This window comes from Odontesthes bonariensis, chromosome 15, assembly GCF_027942865.1.
Source record: "Odontesthes bonariensis isolate fOdoBon6 chromosome 15, fOdoBon6.hap1, whole genome shotgun sequence".
NCBI lineage: Eukaryota > Metazoa > Chordata > Actinopteri > Atheriniformes > Atherinopsidae > Odontesthes > Odontesthes bonariensis.
The window spans coordinates 27,876,250-27,899,794 of record NC_134520.1 but is presented as its reverse complement, the minus strand read 5'-3'; the positions used below and the strand labels follow the sequence as shown (position 1 = coordinate 27,899,794).

At 38.0% G+C, this 23,545-nt stretch overlaps 1 protein-coding gene across 1 annotated transcript; it reads left to right on the top strand.

The window, feature by feature from the left end:
• Window positions 1-9,689: 9,689 nt before the first annotated feature.
• Window positions 9,690-22,911, top strand: efcab7 (EF-hand calcium binding domain 7). Its single transcript, XM_075485808.1, has 13 exons — window positions 9,690-10,017; window positions 11,027-11,238; window positions 11,472-11,558; window positions 12,091-12,280; window positions 14,000-14,115; window positions 17,131-17,272; window positions 17,881-17,990; window positions 18,218-18,381; window positions 18,621-18,754; window positions 18,852-19,000; window positions 19,135-19,344; window positions 19,885-19,992; window positions 20,843-22,911. Exons 1-13 carry the CDS (start codon window positions 9,891-9,893, stop codon window positions 20,921-20,923), a joined length of 1,830 nt encoding a protein of 609 aa, XP_075341923.1. The 5' UTR covers window positions 9,690-9,890; the 3' UTR covers window positions 20,924-22,911.
• Window positions 22,912-23,545: the final 634 nt, after the last annotated feature.

Sequence of the window (23,545 nt, the reverse complement as noted above, 5' to 3'; positions counted from 1 at the left end):
AGAGTATGTTTTTACACCCTAAGAAAAAAATCATATTATATGTACCAGATCAGATATCACATCTTTAAAAAATGCATACTTAGCTAACCAAGCTGTCGATCGAAGGCCACTGGGTTCAGCTGGACCAAAACAGTCTAATATACAACTTTCCCCTTTAATTGCAACCATGTGTTCAATCATAAGGCATAAAACTCCTGGTGGGTAGGTGGCATCTGTCCATGAGCCCCCCTACGATTGATGTGCCACTGACTGGGAGCTGCCTGGGCCGACAGCCCACAACCTGCGACACAGTCCCATCACTTTTATGACTTCTTAAGGAATCTTTTTAATACAGTCCATTACTGCTGACATACAAATCTTCCCCAATGTGGCCCCATCTATGGCCTGATCAATTTTTACACTGCTGAGCCATACCCTTTACCCTCATTTTGTCATCTCAAAATTCATTTTATATAGGATTTCCTTATGGGAAAAACTGCAATAAAATGATGTTACCACTCTGATGATGTAAACAAGCCAGTGTTTGGCTGTTACTGAAAATCTTCAGAGAAGACCAAATTTGTTTCTGCAGTAAGCAGAACTGTTTAAATGTTATTTATTTTCACGTTCCTAAGAAAATATATTGTGAAGTGCAGTATTGATTTAGAACATAACCATGTCTCGATATGGGTTGGAAGGGCTGAATTTATGAATCCTTTGCACAACTCCTTTAATTGAATTTTCCAAATCTCTCACCACACACAAATAATCAATACCTACTGCTGAGGGAAACTTGCCTCAGAATTATTAGGGCCTTTCTTTTTCAATTTTGTAGTCATCAGCAAATACAGGCACTGCAGGTATTAGTAATGCTGTGACTATACCCAGAGGATTTATGCTCACCCCAAGCCTGATTGCTCACTGAAAGTGACTTCTTTAGAATGCTTATACAGAAACTTTTGTTAACCTTAAAAGGACACTCGTAAGCTCTTCCTAATCTCACTCTGACAAAAGAAATAGTTTTAACTATTGTAGCATAAAGTTGGACAAGGGTGTGACAATGCAGGAAAAAGAGAAGCAGGAGTATAAGTGTGTGTAGATCCTGGTCTTGGGTATGTTTGACCATGCAGAAAAGACTCTTGCTTCGTCACAGAGACACCACAAAGTGAGTCCATGTAACTTTTGAAAAGCAATGAGATTTAAGGAACACCTACAGCCTATAGCTCATGGTAGCTAATCTTAGCTGAGATTAGAAAACTTTAGACAGATATTTTAGTTTGCTTTCTTGCTGTTTTGATATCTTCCATTTGTGTCCCTTTAAAACTATGATTTGCCATGTACCATTATCCAGTAATTTTAAGTTGTGGCTACAGTAGCTATGGTTTAGCAACAGTAGGATAAACTGTGCTTACATGAACCACAAATCATCAGATTAAAAGTCCAATCAGAATAAAAGTTCAATGTGTGAACACCTAATTCAGAACAAATTGATCTAATCTGAATTAATTTTTAATCAGATTATGAAGAGTGATGTAATTTGATCAACATAAAAATGTAATCATGTATATACTAACTCTGTTTATTTATCTTTGGTTGGAAAAAATCTATTCCTCCTGTGCTTAAGTAAACCACAAGAGGAGTGAGATCATGTTCTGAAACTCCCGCAGGTTAGAGGGCATGTACAAGCTAAACAGTTACAGTATACAGTGAGATTTTGGGCAATTGGTTTGCAGCATGTAAATGCACAACTTCCATCCATCCATCCATTTTCTATACCCGCTTAATCCGTCAGTCGGGTCGCGGGGGGGTTGGAGCTATATGTTTCAGTTATGGGCATGAATGGGGAGGCTTACCTGTTTTTGAAATTTATCTCCTAGACTTTAATTTGGTTTCCTGACTTTTGTCAGTTTATTTATCTAAACTGCATTAAAGTCTATGTTGTGTTGTGAACAAAAAGCCAGAGAGTCACACATTAAAGGATAACATTGTAAATATTCATGTGAATTTGTCACAGTCATGTGTTGCTAATGTCTGATCTACTGCATGTTACCTCCAGAGGACCCAGATGAAAGAGCTCAGACAGTATTATAGTCAAGTTTTGCATAGTTTGTATGTTCTCGTTGTGTGGGTGCGTGTGCACGGCTGTTTATCTCATTTGTCTCTGTGTTGGCCCTGCAGGGGACCTGTCCAAGGTATACCCCACCTCTTGACCAATAGCAGCTGGGATAGGCTCCAGCCCCACCCTGAATAAGATTAATCAGGTATGGAAAATGGATGAATGGATGGATCATTTCTACATAGTTTATGTGCCATTGCTAACTCCATATCAGCAGGTAATGAGGTATTTTTTTGCTTGATCACTTAACTACTCCATCCTTATTCCCTGATGTCAACCAGCAGACTACATCACAGCAAACATTAAAAGCAAATCTTCAGAACCTGCCCAATAAATGTAGCATAACAATTTGATGTCTGGGTAGATTTCAACCCCATGCATGTAAAAAGGATACCAAACATTTCTCATCATATTACATGTATGTTTAATATGGGTTGTTTGTATTTATTAGAACATATTTTCACAGTTTAGCTCCTAAATTTACTGATGATCACAAACTTAAAGATGGATATGCTCAAGGGTAGAGGAATTGAACATTGCATATTAGTCTAAAAATGCCAATGGAAATTATCTCTGAATCAATTAGAATTGCATTGTCTCAGATAATCTCTGGAGCAGCAGATGAATAAGGCAGATCCATATTCAGAACATAAATGTTTCTGGTATGTAATTCAGATACTTTCAAATGTAGATAGAAACAAATACACACTTTGATAATAAGGTATCCTAATGATGGATATATAATCCTATGTTGTCAGTTTTATACTTTCTTGGACATTCAGCGTAGGAGCCCAGAGCTTAAAGACCGTATCAGCAAATCTGAACAAACACTTTACACTCGAAAAGAATCATGCTTCGAGATACCATCGACATCATCTGTCTAGATTTCATGCTCCCAGCAGATATAGGCCAGAGCTCTTCAGAAGCTTTGAATAACAGTTTGTTTACTTAAAATGTGTGTCTTGGTGCACATAGAGAGCCAATTCTCTCCCAAAGCTATCTGCCTTGGCATTGTAAGGTCTGTTGTTGTAAGGACGTTTATGTAAAACTGATAAATTTCACAGGTCCACCATGTGACAAAAATGTGACATTCCTGGGGTGTGGATCCACAATGTATCATGTATGTTTGGCTCCTTTACTGGAACAAATTAAAATAATTTCTAACAACCTTATCGAAAAACAAGCTTGCCTTCTGACAATACACCCTATTCATTTTCCTCAAGTTCCCCATTGTATGATTGAATCACAAGAATTGCTCTGCTGCAGGCATAATATGTGCCTAAAATAATCAAATTAATTCTTTCCCCAGGAAATCTACTCATTGACTTGTTTGTGTAACCATAACAAAATGTTGTTTTTCACCAAAGGTCGCAGAGCACACAACTCAAACAGGCATCCATTGATGTTAACACTAAATAGCAAAGAAGATGCAGGAAAAAGGCTAATCAAATCGTGAAGTAGTAGCACACGGGGATGTCCGTAAGAGTCAGACAGCCTTGTGACTACATTTATTTTTCTTCTGTTCCAAAAGTCAGACAGACAATTGTGGCAAAGATGCTTACTTTTAGTCTTTTACAGGTCAAAAGATACATAAACAAAATCAAAAAGTTCTAAATAGAGGCATTTTTGAAGACTGAAAAAAAAGGCTCCCAAAACAGTACTGGTTTAGGAAAAAAAGTCTGATATAAATTAGCTCGTTCTTTTTACCTTTTTACCACCAGTCAAGAACTTCACTCAGTTGTTGAAAAAATAGCCTGCACATAACTTGAGGTGTGACTTTCAGATGATTTTCAAAAACTAATGAAACATGCAAGTTGTCATACAGAACAAGTTTAGTGTGGTTAAAGAGAACTGTATTGCTAGTTTTTTCATATAAAGTATTCAACCGTCAGCTTCACATAGCACATGGCTTTAAAGTATTTCAATGATTATTGTAAAAAAACTACTGTGAAAAGCTATAGGTGTAAAAAAAAATAGCACATAAATGTTTAACAGATGAAGTTTGTTTACACAAATTCTGTGCCGTGGGTTTAAGGTTATCACCTGAAATTTTACCTTAACAGTGATTCTGGAGGTCTTTATTCCTTTCAAAGCAAACTATTATCTGGATGCTGAGAAGACAATAATCATTTAAAAAGTAGGAACAGTCATAAAGCCTGTGCAGACACTAAAGCCTAATCTTTGCTTTAAACAAGCCTAAACAAAGATTATAAATCTCAACCAGCGTTACTTATTTCACACTCACTTGGTTCAGTACAAATTAATTAAAAAACTCTCACTCAACCTCAGTTGAGACACAATCATATTTAACAATGAAAAGTGTGTGTACTTAGCTCTTTCTGCCTCCGAAGTTCAGCTTCAAATCAATAGAGGATCTAATGAGGCGTCCTTGTTCACTGCTGCCCTCTGCTGAGCCATTAGAATACAGAAAAATGAAAAAACGAAAAATAGCAACTCGCACAAAACAGAGGAGAGAGGTCGAACTGGAAATGAATGACCGAAGAAAAAAACCCACTCAGCTCTGTGAGCAGCTATTCTAAAAGGACAAGCCATGTCAGAAGTGAAAATTCAGCATGTGATAAAAACCACCATCTCTCAATCCGAGGATATGATAGAGACAGAGATATTTCCGCCTATTCTAAAGATTTAGAACCAAAGAAAAAGACTTTCTCACAAAGATTTCCTACAGCTCTTTCCGGACCTGGATTAATGCTTCCATTGATAGTTTCAGTTTAGATTGCAAGAAGTCCAGTCTGGTCAAAGCAGATGAGAGAGGGACAACAAAGCATCCCCTAAAGAAATGACTGATTATTATTTGAAAGCTAAGAGATGTATCTTAAAGATCTATAAAAAGTACAGCACATACTGTACATTAATCAGTGTTTGCAAAAAGATATCTGATAGAGCCTTATAGAAACCTACAGAAATATTGTAAACCAGAGAGAAAGACAGATCATTTAAGAGGATGGTACAATACATTATAAAATAAAGGTATGGTTCCATAGTTATAAAACTTACAAATAAGAATTACTTTTAAGGTTGTTGTTATGTTTTCCAAAATGATAATATTCTATAAGCTGAAACATTGTCTCCTCCTAAAGCAGGAACATTCCAAATCCCTAGTTTAAATCAGTTATTCATTTAATCTATTTTTTAAAAATCTATTAAAAACTATTTACTCCTACTTTTGCTGTTCAATGTGCATTTGTATTTTATTGATAAGGAAGTGTATATATTTTTTTTAACTATGGCTTTGTGGGAGTTCATTTTCCCCCCAAATACAATTCAATGTAACTTTACAACTTATAAAAGCCAAATTGCCGGTGTGCCAAAAATGACCCTTATGTGAGAAAATCAAGTGAGCCTTATGAATGAACTGTAAACTGACCTCGTGTTAGTGGTGGCACTATAAAATGAAATCTTAATGCTTGCCTTGATGGATTTGCCAGATACCAAATGTCTGCCTTGGCTAAGGAAATGGTTCTTGTGTTAAGTGACTCTTATACAACTATTTTTAGTGCTATGTAAATCACTGATAATTTGGCCAGTGATGAATCTCTGTCATTCCGTGTCTCCTGTCATTAAATTCTGATATGTCATTATGACCATCAGGAAAGTGTGGCAGTTGAAATATAGCAACGAGCAAGAAAAAAAAAGAAATATGGCAACTCCTTAAAGGGAGTTCTTTGTAAGTCTGTGCTTCGCAGACTTTAGCTTTTCACATGTTGACAGTTATCAGAAACTCGATTTGATTTTTAGCCTTTGGCTTATCAGGCTGATGTAATTTTTTTTTTTTTAAATAAGGTAAATGCAAAAATGGCTATATGAATACTTACTTTTCCAGTTGTTGGACTTTGTGCTCATATTTATAGTTTGTTGTATATTCGATAACACAATCTTGAATACACTGGGGTGCATGGTATGTACAAGCTTAGGTTGGTGTTGAAGATGCCATCATCTACCTGCTTCAGCAAGCCCATTCTCATCTGGACAAAAAAGGCAGCAGAATGAGGATCATGTTCTTTGATTTCTTTAGTGCTTTTAATACAGTTTATCCTGCAATGTTATATAAGAAGCTCCAGAAAATACAGGTTGATGCCTCCACAACCACCTTTATTACTGATTACCTGACAAACAGACAACAGTTTAAGAGACTGAAGGGTTGTGTGTCTGAGAAGGTGTTTAGCAGCACAGGAGCACCACAGGGGACTGTACTCTCACCATATCTCTTCACTCTGTACACCTCAGACTGTAATTACAACTCTCAGACCGGTATTCAACAGAAATACTATAATGACTCTGCAATTGTCAGGTCAATTGTCTATCAGTGATAGACAAGAGAATGAGCACGGGTAACTGGTCAATCACTTTGTGCCATGGTGTGGGAACAATCATCTCATCTTTGACACAAACAAAACAAAAGAGATGATTGTGGATTTTAGGAGGACCAGGAGTAGCAAAATGCTGTGGATGGAGGTGGTTGAGATATCTGGAGGGGTACCTGGACAGCAGACTGGACTGGAATTAAAACACTGAGGCTACAAGAAGGGCCATAACAGGGTGTACTTCTTAAAGGGACACTATGTAATAAATTAAGTCATTTATTAGCTCAAATCAACATATTCATTCATAAGTTAGTCCTCATTGGTGTAAAATGATCTCTGTCAAAAATCTCACTTATCCTCCTGAGTGAAGAATAACTTGTCTGTATCTACATAGAGCAGGTAAGCTCTATGGAGGCTGCCATGTCCTTCCGGTCTATGAAAAATGACGAAGTGCCGAGAGGGACATAAAGCACTTCGAATCGCGATTTCCCCACCAGGCCTACAAGCAGAAATGACGTCATTGTGACGTCATTTCCGCCAAATGGCTTATTACAGCCGCTAATGCTAAATAGATTTTATTCCTTGGCACATATGTCTTTGTGTTCATTAGCTTTCTTTTTGTAAGTGCATCATCTTCTTCTTTTTATTATTATTCCTATGCTCCCCCTGGATATCTTCTTTTTGGCGTTATGCTCACATTTGTAAACTGTTATTTTGTTGATTTACTAATAAAGTTAAAAAAAAAAAAAATGCTAAATAGATTTTATCTCGTAAATGATCCCACTAATAATGCATTGATTGTTACCAAACTTCTGCCGTAGTACACATAGGCTCTTAACTCACAAAACGAGGCATTAGAAAGTTTGTAAGTTTACCGGGAGTTTATTTACCGCTGCTAATGCTCCTATTGCTAACGCAGGCTAATGCTAACGCTGCGTCGACGTCACTTCCGGTAACTCCCGGAATATGACTAATTGCATTGCTTGCACACCAAAGGAGATGTTATGTTATCTGACATGTTATCTGTCATCTGTATTCATAGTGTTGTTGTATGTGTGTTATGTAATCCTTTGTACTGTGTGTCTTGATTTCTTTTTGTTTGTATGGACCTTGAGTCTGAAGCTATAGCTTCTTGAATCTTGACACATTCCGCTTGCCGTAGTTCAAGAAGTTGCAGCGCACATTTGAAAACGTGAGGCGCTAGAGAGCAAATTCATTCAACTTTGCAAAATAAAATTGCACCACTAGATGGGGGAAGAAATTACATAGTGTCCCTTTAAGGAAGCTAAGCTCCTTCAATGTCTTCAGCAAAATGTTGCATATCTTCTACAAGTCTGTTGTGGAGAGTACAATCTACCTTGTAACCATCTGTTCGGACAGCATTATTAGAGCCAGAGACTTAAATAAACTGAACAAACTGATAAAGAAGGCTGGCTCTGTGCTGGGAACCCTTGGAGCTGATTGTTAAAAGAATGCCGCACAAAGTTAGTTAACATTAAGAACAACACTGACCATCCTCTTCATTATATCCTGTTGAGGCTTCTTCAGCTCTGATGCAAAAAAGAAAGATACAGGAGGAGGAGGCCCTTCCTGCCAGCAGCAATAAGTGTTTATAATGAATTATAATATAATTTATTCTTGAGAGATAAACTGTGGCAAAGGATCAAATATCTAATTCTATGACCGTCAGTTTTTAAATTGTCAGTTACACAGAGTAAGTTCACTGAGTCCAACTGTGGCCTAGCCTACAGTCCCATATATTGTTCATAGTTGTGGAACTTAGTTCAGTCATTCCCCACTCCTCGCTCAGAGGAATAAACTTGTGATTTTCTGATCAAAAGCCATTTTTCTTACAGCACCTTTAGATATCAGTCTTTGTTCTCCTGTCACCCCAAACAGTTAAGACAGATGGTCACTCACCTTGTCACTTAGTCAGGTTTTGATAGAAGTGTCTTCCCATACAATGTCTCTTGCTGTTTTTTCTTCTTCTTCTTCTTCTTCTTCTTCATATTTTGAAGGTTTCCCAGGGATACAGGCTTGAGGAGGCAATGAGAAGTTGCTATAAGACAGGAAGGTTTTTGTTGCGACTGAGTCGTCAAAGCTCTGTAGTGAGCACTTCAAGGACGGGTGAGGTGTCAGGCTTAGAGATGATGCTTGCGTCATTTGTAGTGTCTGTATTTCACAAAGTAACACTGCACCACATGTGCCAGCATACGCAAGAATCTGTGCAAAACAGTTCTTTTTCAAGGGTTTTAGCTCCCCAGCCCCAGTTCCAAGCCTAACAGGGTAGTGTAAGACGCAGGAATGACTTGGAATTATAACACTTACTTTTCTAGGCCTTTAAAAAAAATGTACTGAGCTGGTACAGTATATATGTGTAATATTATATTACATATACTGCGTCAATGTTTACTTTCACCTTTCTTTTCCACCATTTTTAGAACTGTATATCTTTTTCTAATATATTTATAACTGTTTTTACTACTTGACACTTTATTTTTTTTTTATTCACAACACTTTATTTAATTCATTGTTGTTGTTTTGTCTGTTTTTCTTGAGTGCCAACAAAATTTTGCTGTAGGAATAAAAAAACTAAATAAAAAATTCTTGAATGCTATGTATGGGAGCTTGTATGTATGTGTGTTACAGAAGGGTCGTGTGTGTGTGAGAGAGAAATAAATTCAAATGAACAATCAAACTTATTTCTTTATTAAATTATAAAATGTATATTTAAATTAATTTATACATTTATCAATATGCCATAGTCTACCATATGTCTTTGTTAAAGAGCATAATACAAAGTTTTATAGCATGAAAGCACATATTTTTAATGTGTGACACCTTTTTGTATCATAACTACATTTCTGCCGTTTGTAACAAACCAAACCGTGTGAAAATCAGGTAAATATTTGGGGAGTTATGATTATTATAGTTAGGGATATACACCTTCCTCAGTCGAAATAAATGCAATGTGGGGTCATTTGGAGACCCATCCAAGATGGCGGCCGAGCTGATACGTGTCTTTGGAGCAAACTGCCGCCCTTCGTATACTCAAATACTTCGTGTAATATACAGACAGTTCTGAATGACTAGCGAAAAAATAAGTAAATGAACAACTAAATAAAACATGGAAATAATAGAAAGAACAAATGCAAACATTAAACCTATTCCTTCCTTATGCTCACTGTAATGGCAGGATGACACCATATCAAAAGTGACAGGAACGTTATTACATTTGTTTCCTCCGTGCCCTATTTAACGCGTACCGTTGAGTTTTTGTTTACCTAGCAACAGACAAGCGATCGAAACGTTGTGTGACAAAAGGAAATGCTAACGCGAATATGCAGATGAAATATTCAGCTGGACATTTACGTATTTGGGCTCGTTGTAGTTGTCCTCTCAGGGTATCGACTGTTCTCTTTCTGCTAAATGAACAAGCTAACGGCAACCAGATCTAGACTCTTCAAAGGATGTCTTTTCAGGAGTCACCTCGTCACTCTGAGGAGGAGGCTTTCTACATGCAGTGTAGAGCTGCATACCTAGCTGTGTTCAGGTCTAGTTTGACAAATATTACTTCAAAACAGCAGTTATGTCGTGGTAAGCGAAATGTTTGTTTACTTGCTAATTTTTTAGCCAGCTAGCTACAGGGCTCACATATATCAACTTCTAAGAGAAACACTGCCAAATTAGAATTCATCTCTCATGCTGTTTTAATAACATACAGCTTAGACACAAGTTGTGAGAATGAAGGGTTTACAGCGCAAATCCTTGCAATGATGTTCGGGTTTAACTTACATAAGAGAACAAAAGAGATAAATGCTGAACAAAATCTTGGACGTGTTCTTCGCAGAAATACCCTAAGTGCTATTAGTTTTTATGTTTAGCAGTATAAGGAGCAGTGAAAATCTAATACGGTATGGAAAAGCCTGAATTTACTGTTGAAGGGGGCCTGTTTTAGTTAACAGCTCAGCATTTAGTTGTCTTGTATTTTTATTTTTTTACTTTTTTTCCACTATACTGTACAAATACGTCTCAAAATGTTTTGTAGTCAAGATTTTTACATAACTTTGACGTGCAATACTGTCAGAAAAGGTGAAAACACAAATTCTGAAGGAAACCACCTTTTGGTTTTGTGCAAACATACCAACCTGTGCAGTTCAAAGACATTCAACAAGAAGTAGTGCATTTGTTGGCTGTACAGTTCTAATTTTGAACCTTTTTGGTCATTCAGCTCTGAGTGCACCACAGTGTGCTGATTCTGAGTGAGTGTACCCTGTGAACGGCACCAGTTGATGCTTTGAATTTTTTTGCAGTAGCTTTAGGTTTATTATTCTTATGTCAAAACTATTGGAGACTTTCTAGTAGCTTAGGAAAAATCCTTCAGTTTCTTAAGTTCTTTGAAAGTGAAGAACTGGCATAGAAGGGAAACATTTAAACAATTTCTGATTGTCCTTTAAAAAAAGCTTTTGCACAAGAGGAGTATTGTCTGATGACCCTGACTCATTAGAAGCTGCTGAATCATTATAGGAGCTAACAAGTCCCAAAAGCCAATGAGTCCCAGATAAGGTGGCTGTAACACTGAATGAACACTTTTTTTCTCGTGCAGTTCTCCAGCAGGCTGGTAGAAACCCATCCCGTGCCACTCTCAGTAAATACTGGACTGCTAAAACGTCTAAACTAAACTTTGATGACTTCTGTGAGATTCTCAAGTGTGAGAGGGAAACTGAGGAGGCTGAGTTGATGAGAGCTTTCAAAAAGATGGATGTAAATGGTGATGGCTACATCTCACACAGTGCACTGGAGAAGGCTCTAACCACTGTGAGTAGACTAATATTCCTATTTAAGACTATAATTTAAGACATCACTGATGTAGTTGCCTGAAGATGAAATGATAATAACCTGTAAATAGCTCATGCTCAAGATAAGTATATATATATAGATATATATATCTATATATCTATATATATAGATATATATATATATATAGATATATCTATATATATATTTAATCTTAAGGGTACATTCAATTTTAAATGTATTAAATCTTACAGAGGGGAGAGAAAATGACAACTGAGGAAGTGAATGCTGTTTTCTCTTTAGCTGACATCAACAAGGATGGCAAACTTGACTACGCAGAGGTAAGTGCACAAAAGCGTGAAGTAATTTGTACTGATCCTGACGCCACTTTGCTGTGTTTATTACATTTGCTATGTATACCGGTAATCTCATGTGTCTGAGTCTGGAAAAAAGAAAATGAAAAAAAGTTTTATGTCCAGTACATTTCTCTCCTCTTTGTGCGTCAGGTATTGACACTTTAAATCTATTTGGTCAACTTAGATATCAACTTGCATAATGCTGTAAAATTCAAAACTACACTGCAGTTCACAATTTTATCTAAAACCTTTGAAAAGGATTAAGTATTGTGGTATTTATACCAAAACTTTTCCAACCTTATTGTTACTTATTACAACAGGACATTCTTCTGAACCATTTAAAAAACAGTACAGCTGAGGATACAATATTTCGTATCTCTCTGTGGTTTCTTGCAAAGCTGCTTTGATGTGATGTTTAGTCTAAACATCTAAAATATAATTATTTCTGCCCCTCCTTGTAGGCCTAAAATATTGCACATGTGTCATCCTCTTCATACTGCTTCCCTGTTGCTGTCAGTTCTGCAGGTTGCTTTTGTCTACAGTGGAACAGTGTCAGAGGGCTGCTTTGGAGAAACTTGAGGCGGATGCCAAGCTGAAGAAGCAGAACTTTGGCAGCCAGTCATACAGCCCTTCAAAGAGCTCTGTGCCATCAGAAGCAGCAGTGGCGGCCACTCACGGTGCAGAATCTGACTCCACACTGAAGAAAGGTACAACGCGAGGCCTACTAGACTTATCTAACATAAGGGACAATATATGAAGCACATGAGTTTGCAATGAAAAAGTCTCATTGTGGGGCAGTAACTAAATGTCCAAAGTGGTCCTTTTTTATTCATACATCAGGTATATTCCAAGTTTCCATGTCTGGATGCACATCCGTGCACTCTCAGTGCCCCGGTATGCCTCTATGATTGGTTTTGATGAATAAATAATAGCTCAGTTATCGATCAATTTTTCACCACTAATATGACAAATCACCTCACTAAGGCAGTCCATATATCATAATAGCCACACAATTAGGTCAGCTTGTTTGGAGGGAGGAGACATCAAAGTGTTTTCATATGGGTAATCATTTCTGCCATTACAAAATTGACAAAAGCTCTGTCTGCACAAAAAAAAAAAAAAAATCGGCCTTTCAAATACCTGTTTTAGTTCCACTTGGATCCAGACAAGTTTCAGTTTTTGTAACAGACATGAGCAATCTGTACCACTTCAGCCACTTATCTCATTAAAGTGGACATAAAGCTCCACTTTTTCGCTTTAAAACTATAGTGGTGAAGAAAGGCTTTAAAGAACTGAGATCCAGGATGAGGAAGCCACGACAGGCCCACAGTGAGATGATAAATGGGGTTGATTTAAGTGGTCAGTCCATGTTCTTGTTATTGATTCAGAGGATTTCACCATTTCTCACTGGGGAGGTGATGAGGGATTAGAGAGGAGGCCCAGTCGCCCACCGCTGCAAAAACAAATGAGCTTCTAGATAGTAGTCGGGATTATCACATTATTGTGCCTCTCCCGTGTATTGATTTATACCTGTTACATTTTAACAAGGCTCTGACATGAGATGCTGCATGATCGCACATGTGGAATTGGTTATTCTTGGAGCTCAAAGACTGTTTTGACTTTTCATTTGGTCTCACATTTGTCTGCAAAAAGCAGAATACACATTTTACTGGTACTGGACTTTGATGCTTTGAGCGGATTTTATTTTTCCCAAATAAGTGATGAGACTAATAATGTTTTTGGTGTTTGCTTCATTGTGTTTCTAGATGATTCCCATCAGAAGGCAGAGAGATTACTCTTTAACGTTCAAAATAAATTCATATTAAAGATTTTGTTAGCCTGCGTTTCAGTCCATCTTTGTCCAAATTCACACAAGAGCAACATTTTGGTTCTCCTGATTAAAATACTGCCATCAATATAGAATAGATCCATGATTAAATACCATTGCACTGGGCCTATTTATTTCTATGCCACAGTAATTTGCTTATAAGCCTGTCAGATTACTTTGCTTCCTGATTTCCCAGGCTTAGAAACAATCAGACCCCTCATTAGTGAATTGATATTTTCTAGCTTCAATTAGTGTTCAAGGAAGAAAGTTGTGCGTGATAATGGATTTGAAAGGGCGCTATTATGCCATTTGTGACTCAAAATGCTGCTATAATTAATTAAAGGGAGCTTGAACTTGACATCACATTTTCTTAGAACCGAAATGCAAAGTAGCCATTCTTTCTTTAACTTTGTAATAGACTTCTTAGAAAACAGATTACTGTGTGAGCTATGTCAAGCATCTCATCTCTCTTTTGAAAGTGTTTAAACTGGATGGAGGGAGGGTTGGGCTGCACTTAATGTATCAGTCTTAAATCTAGTGTTTTCAAAAAATTTTGTGTCATGTTTCTGACAGGTGCATGTGTATATGTTTCTCTTAGACAGCCGCTCATCCTCTCGTCCTTCTTCTGCACGCAGCAGACGGTCGTCCCTGTCGAACTCCGTCACAATAAGCAGCAGTAAGACCAGGAAAATCCCAGAGCCTCCAGGTTTACAGGTGACCCCCTAAGGTCATTTTGACTTTCTAGCAAATTCTTATGATTAACTTCATTATTACATTATTAATTCATCTGAGTTTTTTATTCAGTCTATGGAACATTGCTGAAACAAATACTGTTTAGAAAAGCGGAACAAAAACAACAAATCGTTTAAAAATCTGCAGTTTGGCAAAGGCGTTTAAATTTTTGTTTCATTAGATGACCAAAACGGTTAACTGACAATCTAAATGGTAAATGAACTGTACTTGTATAGTACAGGGGAGGAACTGTACTTGTATGAACTGTACTTGTATAGCGCTTTTCTAGTCTAGCTCGCCACTCAAAGTGCTTCTAACACTTTGTGCCACATTCACACACACTCATACACACGTCTTAAGTCTGTACATAACCACGTGCTTTCTACCCATTCATACACTCGCATTCATACACCGATGGATGCATCGGTAGGCAACGTGGGGTTCAGTGTCTTTGACATGCAACCCGGGGAAGCCAGAGTCGAACCACCGACCTTCCTATTGGTGGGCAACTGCTCTTCCTCTTGAGCTGCAGCCGCCCACTAGTGATAATGATTGGCAATATATATATATTTTTTTCCTCATTTAATCATTTGAAAGTTTGACTTGCTATTTGTGCTCTACGTTAATAGAATTTGAATATTATAATATATTATAATTGATATTTTTCAGTTATCCTTCAAAAACACAGGTCAAGAACCGCTTTCACTTTCAAAACTAGTGGCTCTAAAACTCAGAGGCAAGCCGCTTAAATGAAACCTTCAAGGTCCAGTCTGTCGGATATAGAGACTTGTAGCCAACTGGATACTGTACTTCCCATATACTCCCAAACTAGAGTTGTCACGACAGATGTGAAAGGCCCTCCCTCGAGCTGTTGTTCGGCTCGTTGCTTCTGTGCAGCTGCAGTAACATGGCCATAGCGAAGCATGGTGTCTTTGACTCAAAATTGTTTCCCTAAGATAATGAAAAGACATTGATACTTATCATGATGCTGTTTTTTAAAAAAAAGAGTCGTATTGTATTTCTTTCAATGAGCTATGACAATGATACTTCCAAACCACTTTCATCAAAGCAGTAACATCAGCACAGCTGTAAAGACATAACTCTCCCTTTAGTATTACTTTGTTTGTGTCTATAAATGTCTTTATGATTATTTGAGGATTGAAAATCCAGTTTGTGCTTATAATCCTTTATCAGCAAAATACTGCATTATCGATCTTAGAGTTAAACAGTTTGTGCAATCGGTAAGTTACTGGATATCTTTGTATGTCATATCATCTGTGGAACCACTATCCTAAGAGGGACCTTGCATCCGCTCAGTGTCACTGTCGTGCAGTGGTTTTGATGGGCGGATTTGGCGCGGGATGTATAGACATGCACTGTATTGATCCCACAGTCTTTGTTTTCAGTCTTTTTGGCTTAACCCTGGCTGGTTTGCTTTACAGCAAGGAACAAAAGTACATAAATAACTTCATAAATATAGCTGCCTCGTGCTCCATCTCTAAGGTCCAAGCGCGAAAGTGTTGAAAATGAAAAGGGCCAGACATCATTGAGGTAAAAGAATGTGCGTCCAGAGATTACCTCAGAGGAAACTTCTGCTCACTATATTGTTTCCTGTATTGCCCAGGGCTAATAATGGCGATGTGGTGAGTGGAGGCTTAGCTGTGTAATTATAACAGTGGCTATGTGTCTTGTGTGATTTAAATACCTCCATGAACAGAAATCTGCATGGGAGGGATTATTCTTACTTGTTCTCAGCATTTTTTTATGCATAGATAGAGGCAGTAAGATAATTGAAAGTGTGTGCGTGTGTGGCTGTAAGTCCTACGACTCTCTGTGAAACAGTAAATCAGACCTGTGGCCGGAGTGGGTGACAGCGCCTGTATTAGTCTGCAGGCTGACCCTCTCTCTATGGGGGCATTAATTCTGATGTCCTTAAGCAGTGGATGGGTGCCCGTGGCATTTCCCTCATTTAATATTGTCTGGACAAACCACTGAAGTGTTATGGTTTGATCTTTTATGCCTCTCCCATACTTTGAGAAAATGGCTTTTCTCTAAAGGAGTGCCACGCTCCGACTTTATGGTAGTTTCTTTGTTTAACTTGGTGATTTATTTATCCACTAAAAGGATATATAGCCTATTCCAGACTCACTTGGGCCTCAATGTCCTCCCTCTGTGTGTCCACATCAACTGTGTTTTCATTTAATGTGTCTCCAGTAAGGGGAATGAAAACTTCCTTGCATTGATGTTCCTGTTCAATTTCAAATGATTACCTCATTTTAGTTCTGCTGCCAGACACAGGAACAACAGGATGTCAAAATGAAAGAAATATCAGGATTCATAAATATAGCCAAAGTAGCCCCTTGACAGTTCTGAATGACCGCTTGCTCAAGATTGAAAATGCTGAATTTATCAAAGTTAAATGGACTATTTGCCATATCAGGTCCAAGAGGGCGATTTACTTCAGCCCACAGCAGAAGCACAGTGTGACACTTCTGCCCTCTTCTGGATTCGCACGAGTATAACATGTGCTTTCACGCCTCTGAGCTGACATTGACCATGCAGTAATGAATATGCCCTCTGGAGATTGGAGTGGTAATTATCACAATGCCAGTTCCTGTTCATCAAGTGAGTTACTTCACTGTTATGAGAAACTGTGTAAGTCACTTTTTCATGCCTAAATATACTTCCTCTGTCACAAGATCAATCCTCCTTTAAATAGGAACTGCAAATTAGTTTTGGTTTCTGTTGAATGAATAAATGCATTTTGTTGTCAAATAACAAAAGTGTTTGTTGTAATTGTGCCATGATCTGCACAGAGACGGCACATAGAATAACATAACGAGATATACCTTTTTAACATGATTTTAAAGCCCTTGAATGAGAGAACATCCTAGTCTGGGTTTAGGTTGTTTTCCTGGTTTATTAGCCTGATTATATTGTTTTTTTATGAGTGCAACTGCTCTGTTAATTAAGCAGAAATATTTTCCACCGTTTCAGGAGTGGCAGCACAGTTCCATGAAGGGATGCTTCTTTGTGGAGGATGACGGAAGTATCAGCTCTCTGCAGTACCAACTCCATGTCTCTCAGACGACCGATGTCTACCTGACCGTTCAACCCCTGAGCCTCAGCCACAGACCTGGTTTGTTCAAGCACTATTATTCTGATTTCAAATATGAATAAAATGTGATGATAAAAATGTAAAAGAAGGTCATTATCTTGCTGGACTGCTGCCGCGCTATTGTTTTACCACTGTTTGTGACACTGGCACCAAATAAAGTATTGTCCCAGTTTCAGAATGTGAATTATAAACAAAAAGACAACAAAGAAGACTGAATTCCTTTGTGTACCATTTAGCTGTATTTTACATCATGTTACATCAGGTCAGACCTTGCTCCCTTTCAGTGAAGGGTAATTTATGAGGAGAGGGCAGTGTTTTTCATAAAATGGAAGCACGTAATCACAGAGATTGGATTGATGTACAGCACCTTTCAAAAGATATGGAATCAGCAGACTTGACAGATCCAGACTGTTTGCAGGCCATGTCATTGAGTTGATAAAGAACAATTACATCAGTCTTGTGAAAAAAAATGTGAACTATGTTTTATAAAGCCAGACTGTTCAGCTTTAAAATAAACATGCACATACATGTATATTGTTCTTATAGTATGTAGGTTGGAAGTATATTTAGTAAACTCAAAATCTAAACATGTTCCCACGGTCCTGCTCTATTTTATTTTTTTTTTTTAGACAAGTCTTCATTGTGGATGGCAGTGGACACGGCTCTTTTCGTCATGTCAGCTGGTGAAACCAAAGAGGACTCATCTTTAGTGTGTTTCACTGAATCAAAAGACAAGGAAGTATGTTTGTGTGTATAAAGAGAGGCACATTATGACATATGTTTAGATACCAAGTCAAATGATGAAAATGTTTGTCTCCTGGCAGGGAGCCCTGATCATAAAAGATGAAGCAACTTCTAATGCGATAACCGTGAAACTTGATTGTTCTGTACTGTACTGTTGTACTGTATCTTCCAGGATATTTACTTACTGGGTTAATTTATCGTCCAACTCTTTTGTTCCTGCAGAAGTATTCTTGGAAAGGAGAATTAAAGGCGGGGACGTACCACCTGCTTCCCTTCACCAGTGGTTGCAGATTGAAGAAACGAAGCAAAAAGAGCCTTTCAAATAAACCTGTGGAACTAGTCTACAGGACTGACACTGGAGAACTAGATCTTACCAGGGAGCTACGGTGAGCCTGGTTTGATCCATCAACAGAATAAAAACAACTGATAACAAAGGTTTACCAGATGTCACTAAATGTACATCCAGGCCTGGATAAAAGTTTGCCTTACTTCACAAGCTTTGTTGCTACCACAGTGGTCAAACGAAAGTCTGACTTTATGGATACATTTGATGTGTTGTAAAAAGGCAGAGGAATGGACCAAAGCGACGTGCTGGCATGTATCTAATATTTTGTCTCTGCCACAGGGAGGTGCTGTCTGACATCTTCGACATAATAGACCTGGATGGAAATGGTTTGCTCAGTCTGGAGGAATACAATTTCTTTGAGCTGAGGACGAGTGGAGAGAAGTGTGATAAAGATGCTTGGGCTGTGTGCAAAGGTAATCATCACATGAAAGTTGTTTTTGCAATTCCAATGTATTATGAAATGAAGGTGAATGATTAAAAAAAAACTCACAAGTTGTTTTGTGGGGGCAGAAAACTTTGATATGAGAAAGAACCAGCTAACACGGCAGGGTTTCATGGAGCTGAACCTGATGGAGGCCACAGAGAAAGATGGAGATCCTGCAGATCTGTGGGTCACCCTGGAATCCATGGGCTACAACCGTGTGCTGGAACTGGTAGAGGTGAGTTTGGACATCTGATTTCACTCAGAAAATATACAAGCTCACAGACTTTAGTTTTGGTATGATGTAACATGGTATAACTCAAATACGCTTCGTTTTACTCAATGATGGAACCTTCCTTCCCGCTCCGTCAGACGTGTCCGCTCCAGATAGATGTGTACTGTGAAGCCACACAGCCATCCATGCAGCCACTCATTATGGACTCTGGACCCAAGCTCCTGAATCAGGCCATCCAGAAGTCCATCACAGCTCGAACAGGGGCCAAAGCACTGAGAGGGCACGACAATGTCGTCATTTACACCTACAGAGGAGAGCACAGGATTTCCTCCCTCATCGCCAACAAGGTAGACTTCAAACCTAGTTTAAAATGATCTGACTGCAGAAAGGGTTCTTACATTGGGAAAAGTTGCACAAGCCCATATAGCATCACTGATTCCAAACAGGTAGTTGGTGAATAATCCTGTATTTGTAGGATTTTTAATAAGCTCTGAATCCTGATGCCCATTGAAAAGAAGTCAGTAAGGATAAGTGAAACACTTCCCAAGACCGAGACGCTAAGTCTCAATCCAGTCAATTACTACAGTCTGTGGCAGCCAGAGACCATTCATTTAATTGCCATTGATATGCAACAAGGATAACTGATCTCTTGGCAACTGGAGCTACTCTAAGAGAATGACAAAATGACACAAAGGAACTACAAAACAGTGAAAACATTTAGCCTGCTTATCTTGACTGTGTGTAGCTTGACTTGTTTTTCACTGGGTTGTTTGTTTTTTTTTCATAAAGAGCATTTTTGTATCCTCATTTTTGTTTAGTTGTTAAAAACTATGTCTGTATTTTCACTTCAAGTGATATAATCAGACCATTTCTCTTCGTTTTTTCAGACCAATCAGAAAGTGACCGTTCATGTAAACAACGAGCAGAGCAGGAACTGTTGCAGCAGCAGAGGCTTGACTGTGTTTGCTGTAGAAGTGCCAGCCAGGACAAAGATGGTAAACCGTTTTATGAGAACACTGCTTTTGGAGCATATCTGGTATTGTTTTTATACAATGCCCTTTATTGCCCTTTATACAATGGTAATAAAACATGCTAAAATCCACTAACATTTGGCCTTTGAGTGCTATTAGAAAGAATTTAACCAGCTTTCAGGCCTGTGTCAAAGAATGGGAAAGAGTGGGCACAGTTTACTTTTTCTTGACAGAAAAAATTTGTTTAACAACCATAAATAACACGTGGCTCTGACACTGACCAAAACAACTCCCACACAAAAAGAGAAGACATTGATCAATTTTACCTGTCTGCAGGAGAATTCCCACTCACAGTCTTGCTGTGTGGGACTGTCATCCACACTATAGTAAAAGTTACATAGTCAAATGGAAACTTACCTTGTATTATAGCTTGAATTTAATTCGCCACCAAAGACCAATTTGTGCGTGCTGTTATTTCAGTGTGTAACACAAATTTCCAGTAGTTTGTCAGCTTACTTGTGGTGGGGGATAGTACTGCTACAGTTTACAGATGTTCCCTAACTGCCTCACTCACTGCTAATCTGTCTTTGTAAAAGTAAGATGAAAAATATATATATTTTCAGCCAAATATTTTCAGCCGTGACATCTCGTTGCAGACTGACTTTAACCACTAAACTACTGTCTGCAGTAAGAACTGCACTCTGTGGCAGTTCTTGCTGCAGGAAGTGTCACCCGGAGCACATTTTGCCATGATGGCACACAAACAAGGCAAAAACAAGACCAGACTTGATGTCTCGGCTCATAAATATAGTGACACTGAATAATTATTTGGCATCTTGGATGATAATGCAAACATGAATATTTTTTCCTCTAGGTTTGTCAACATGTACTTCCCATCAATGAGAAGCAGGACTGGACATATAACTGCACGGAGACCATCCTACCCAACACATAAAGTTGTACCTCCGGAGCAGGTGTTATATTAGGTACTGATCATGACTGTTTCCCTTGTGGTAAAAGAGGGATTATAGCGTGTTTTGTTGTTATTTTATAAATGTAGAAATTATAAACTTCAGTTTTAATTATTGTTATGTTTAACTGACAGATCATTGCAATGTTTCATTTAGTCAGTGTAGCTGGTTACTCACGCTTCATTTGTCAGAACCGAGAGCTTCTGCCTGTTGCCAACAGCTTTATCAGTTACAGAGTTTAGTTCATAGAGGAGACAGTGTTGTTTTCCTCTTGCTGAACAGTTGTGCTATCCTTCTGTTGCCGAGTTGTCCTCAGATTTACTCCTGCTTGAATGTGCCTTTGATACATTGACAATGATTGCTTTAAATTCACAGGATGTTTAGACCAGGAGTTCAATTGCTATTATGATACTATTGTTCAAGTGATAGGTTATTTTGGTTTTTGTGGCACAAACAGTTATCTTATATTGATCAGTGCCTACTTTTTTTACATTCTTCAAGTTGAAAACTGTGATACTCATCTCATGTAAATATATTTAAACCAATATTGCTCTTACTTACTTTCTTAGACTTACTTGTTGCTTGTTGATTTACAATTTTGACTCAAGCTCATTATTAATGCCTCAACATCAAAATCTTTTTTTCTGATCTCTCCCAAATCGACTGTTTCCCTGTACTATCAAGCCCATGCAAATCATGTGGGTTTGCACTATTTGATCCTCTGGAAAGTTCCCACAATAGATTTGTATTACATTGGATTAAGGAAGAAATTCTGATTTGCAGCAAATGATTCAGATAAGAGAAAAAGAATGGTAACTTGAACATCAGGTTTATATTATTTGATACAGTGGCATGCCAGAAAAGTAAAGTGAGATAGAGCAGAGAGCATCTGAATGAATCCCATATCAAATTTTACTGTTGGATATGTGAGAATGCCAAAAAAAATTGGCATGTCGTTGGCTCTTGCATCACAATAAAATATAAGTTGGTGTCAAACAATAGGATTTTGGGCCTGAGAACCAGATCACACAAACGATTCAGCATGCTTTTTTACATTGTAGGCAACTTCTTATTTTACTTTAGGATCGTGTCAGCACTGCGTGAAATATATGTGCAGCTATTAGTCTCCAAATTTTTAATTTGGGAGTATCAGGATTTGGGTTGGCAATCATATGCATTCCTTTGCATTGCAGTCAGGTCTAAACTTTACGTGCCCTTGGACTTTCCAGTTGAGTATGGTCTTGACCCCCTATTTATATCTCTCGGGCCATTATCTGCCCTTTGACTTTCACTGCTGAAACAGTAGAGCCGGCTACCTAAATGTCACATGGCGTATGAGGTGTATTTAATGTCCTGAGCCCCATCTGCTCTTCTTTTCCCAACCCAGCTGTGTCACTTGACTGATTGCATTTTGTTTGCAGAGTTTTGTACCAGATTAAACCTCTACTTTGTTATTCATAAAGTCATTTTGATGCTAGAAGAGTGAGTTTGTTAATTGTGAAATTAAACAGATTTTCCATTAACCCTGGGAAGACTGGGAATTAGACATAATTTAGAGATTTGGAAGATGCTGGTTTGACAACTATAAAAGTGAGTGAGTTGCTGTTGTAGTTGAGCAACTTCCACACACACTTTCTCAACAACAGCTCTGATGGTAAACTTGCTGATGATCAAACACACTGATGCAACAGGCCATAACTGGACTGTTTCCCAACATTCTCCCTGCAGAGTTCACCTTTTATAACTGAAACAAACTGTTGCTCTATATGAACATTCTTCTGAATCTTTCTCGCATAATTTTGCTAAACTTGAGATGCTTCATTTGATTCTTTAATTGATTTTCTGTTTGTAAGTTGCTAATGGTGATTGTTGTTTGGAGTCTTGTGATCACTGACCCTTGTATGCATATTACTCCACCCTAAAGGAGCGCCAGTTTTGTCAAGCTTCAATTAAATGTGAAACATAATAAGCCCTACATCAATAAAATAGTTTTTTTTTTTTTCATTATTATTCTTATTATTGTTCCTGCATTTCTAAAAGGTCACTGTTGGGTTGTACTTAACTGTAATGACTGTATGAAGACACAAGAACTTCCAACAGGGAAATGATGTTAAGTACCATTTGGACCAGATCCATCGCTAAGCTCCTGTCTTCTGTCTCATTTTCCATTTTATTGTTTCTGTGAGAGTGGAGTTTTAAAACCTTTGGGGACCTCATGTTAAAAGTTTGTTTCAAACATGCATATATCCTGGAATCTTTCCATTGTTTCCAAAGATTACAACATATCTCTCATAATTACACACCTGACACCTTTTTGACCGCAAGCTGAATTCATTAAAAGTTTTAAATGGACACCTGCATCCTTACAAGATAGTTAATACAAACCAAGGGATCAGGAATAACCCATGTTGGCTAAAGTCTACTGATCATTTCTGTTTGATATATATTCATATATTATATTTGAGACAACAGAAAGCCAGTTCTGCTTTTACTAATAATGACCAAGAATGGACTCAAAATTGCAGGAGGCTACAGTACAATTATGTACCTAACATAAACAGTATCTTGCTTCAGAATGCCAAGAAATCCTCTGGGTCTCAACTTGC